The following is a 2,500-nucleotide window of genomic DNA, read 5'->3' on the forward strand; positions in this document are numbered from 1 at the left end:
ACTACATTTGAATCTATAGGCTTTGTGCATTGTGAGCTCTGTGGTCGATGGTAAAACAACAACAACAACTGCCCGACGTGCGAGGAAGATAATGTCGGACATCAAACAGGGAGCAAACGTAGTGTTTCGGGAAAGAGTGGAAGAACATTGTCTCCACCAATCGTCATCATTTTGTTGAGCGTTAGAGTGAATTAGGGAAAAGTGAATCGGTTCTTCTGGTTAAAAAAAAAAAGAAAAAAAAGTTTCTCACGGAGTTTGGCGGGGAGAATTGGAATTGGAGAAGTTGAAATTGAGAAGCAGAGGGTGGCGGCCACTCACGCCTGTAAGGTGTTCCTTTCTAGATTCAAAATAGGCAGTAGTGGAGGCAAAAAATAATAATGCTAAATGAACTAAAGCTTTGACGTGTTTTCTCTCATAACACGCTTATTCTACAATTCAGCGATTTTGGCCAGAGGTTCACAAGTGGTTCGAGAGCGAACGAAAAAAAAAAAAAAAAGAAATGGGGGGGGGGGAGGGAAATGAGAGTGGAAAATGCTCTCACGCTCGCGTTCTTTTTTTTCATTTTTTTTTTTTTTTTTTTCAAAGCGACCACCTCCGTGCTCATATTTCTTTCCCTTAACTAGCCATCACCAACACCAGAACCCGACTCGAGCCGCGTTTCACCCGAACCCGGCGGCCCCAGTTCAATGGATTCAAAGCTCGTCGCTTTCTCCTCACGTAATCAGGGCCTTTAGTTTTGCTGATTCAGAGATTTTGGAAGTGTTCCCTGGCAGGGAATGAAGGTTTGAGGCTGAAGCATATTGTGTAAAGTATTGCATCAAAGTCAAGTGAAGGGTCGTGATTTCGTTTGCGGGAAGTCGGCTTAGGCCACGGCTGATTTATTCCCATGTGGAGGCGGAAACAGCAGGGGATGCCGAGGTCTGAATGCAAAGTCTTCTTCCACAAAATGTATTTGATCCATGGTGTTTTTCTCACGTGATTAACGTTATTTAAATCACTCTTTATTTCATTTCGAGTCATACACTTTTTTTTACCTTTGATTTCTCAGAAAGCCATCTGCAAATCACTCTCCTGTGGCAAAAACCAGTACGCAAAAGGCACCAAGTGTTGCAACAAGTGTGGACCAGGTGAATGACACACACACACACACACACACACACACACACACACGGGTATACACACACACACACACACGATTATGCACACACATACACACACGCGCACACACACAGCACGTATAGCATGTAGAGCAGTGGGATTCAAAAATCTTTGGGTTTTGACATAAATTGGGTTGGGTTTCTGCAGTTTATTTTCCAACCTATCCTGCATCCAGGGTTAATCCTCGGGAGTCGGTTGATGTAATATTTTCGGCTTTGACTTCCAGAAAACGGGTTCACTTTAACTTTTTTCACAGCCACGCGTGTTAACTCAAATTGAGTTTATTTTGACGTCCAGGGAGTTGTTTTATTTCCAGGCACCGGAATTTGGCGTGTGGTTGTTTTCGCTCAATGGAGGCAGTGTGACAGAGATATATTTTTATATTCATATTCACAGAGTTCCCAAGCCACATGAGCAAAGAAGCTTAAATTAACGTAGGATCGGAAGACATAAGCTTTCAACAATGCAAACAATGGAACTGAGATATACACGCGCGCACGCACGCACGCATGCACGTACGCATGCACGCATACACACACACACACACACACACACACACACACACACACACATAGACACACACACACACACACTTGAGGAAACCTGTTCTAATTTAAGCAATTTCCTTCCTCTTTTCTTTCTTCCTTTAGATTTGCTGTAGTCTTCATTTTCCGTTTTCATCCATCTTTTTTTTTTTTTTTTTTTTTTTTCACCGTCAGGCTACCATGTGTCTGCTGACTGTTCTGATTCAAAGGAAACGAAATGTCGTAAGTGTTTCAATGGTGAATACCAGCCTGGCTGGACCAAGGAGGAGCACTGCCTGCAGCAGAGGTTCTGCGATTCAGGTCGGTACCAGACGCTTGGAAAACAAGCAGAAACTATTAGAATTACAAATTAAACGACTTTCATTATAGTTATCATCATTCCTATAAATCTTCCAGCACAATTATTGGAAATCATTTATGTCATTTTTATGTGCTGCATTTGGTGGTTTTGTTTGAAGTTCATGAAAAAAAATGTTGAATCTCTGTGTCCAGTACTATGAATGGACTGCATGATGCCTGTGTTAGCTCAATGCACGGCTGCAGAGGGAAGCAACTTGCCTGGCTCCTGTGAAATCAGGGAAATCACTGTCGCTCCCTCGCTACTGTACACACAGGGATGCAATTGGTATTGATCTTCTTGTCCGAGTCTGGGTAAGAAACCGGAGTATACCATGAACCCTTCTTTGCAGGTAAGGGTTTCATGCCCCGGCCCGAGAACCATGTAGCGGAGGAGCCATGTCGCTGTTTCCCCAACTTCCAGTGCTCGCCCATCAACTGTGAGTTCTGCGAGAGGATCC

The 2,500-nt window shown here is 43.5% G+C and overlaps 1 protein-coding gene across 1 annotated transcript in view; it reads left to right on the plus strand.

The window, feature by feature from the left end:
- The window catches only part of tnfrsf11a (tumor necrosis factor receptor superfamily, member 11a, NFKB activator), a gene marked incomplete at both ends in the record, with an annotated part of 10,710 nt that overhangs the window by 791 nt on the left and 7,419 nt on the right, over positions 1-2,500 (plus strand). The window contains 3 exons of the mRNA XM_080020381.1: positions 1,049-1,127; positions 1,878-2,003; positions 2,393-2,500. The exon at positions 2,393-2,500 is cut by the window's right edge and continues 39 nt beyond it. Coding sequence (XP_079876507.1) covers positions 1,049-1,127; positions 1,878-2,003; positions 2,393-2,500 — 313 coding nt within the window. The remainder of the gene's footprint in view (positions 1-1,048; positions 1,128-1,877; positions 2,004-2,392) is intronic.

This window comes from Zeus faber (assembly GCF_960531495.2).
Source record: "Zeus faber genome assembly, chromosome: 19".
In the NCBI taxonomy this organism is placed as follows: domain Eukaryota; kingdom Metazoa; phylum Chordata; class Actinopteri; order Zeiformes; family Zeidae; genus Zeus; species Zeus faber.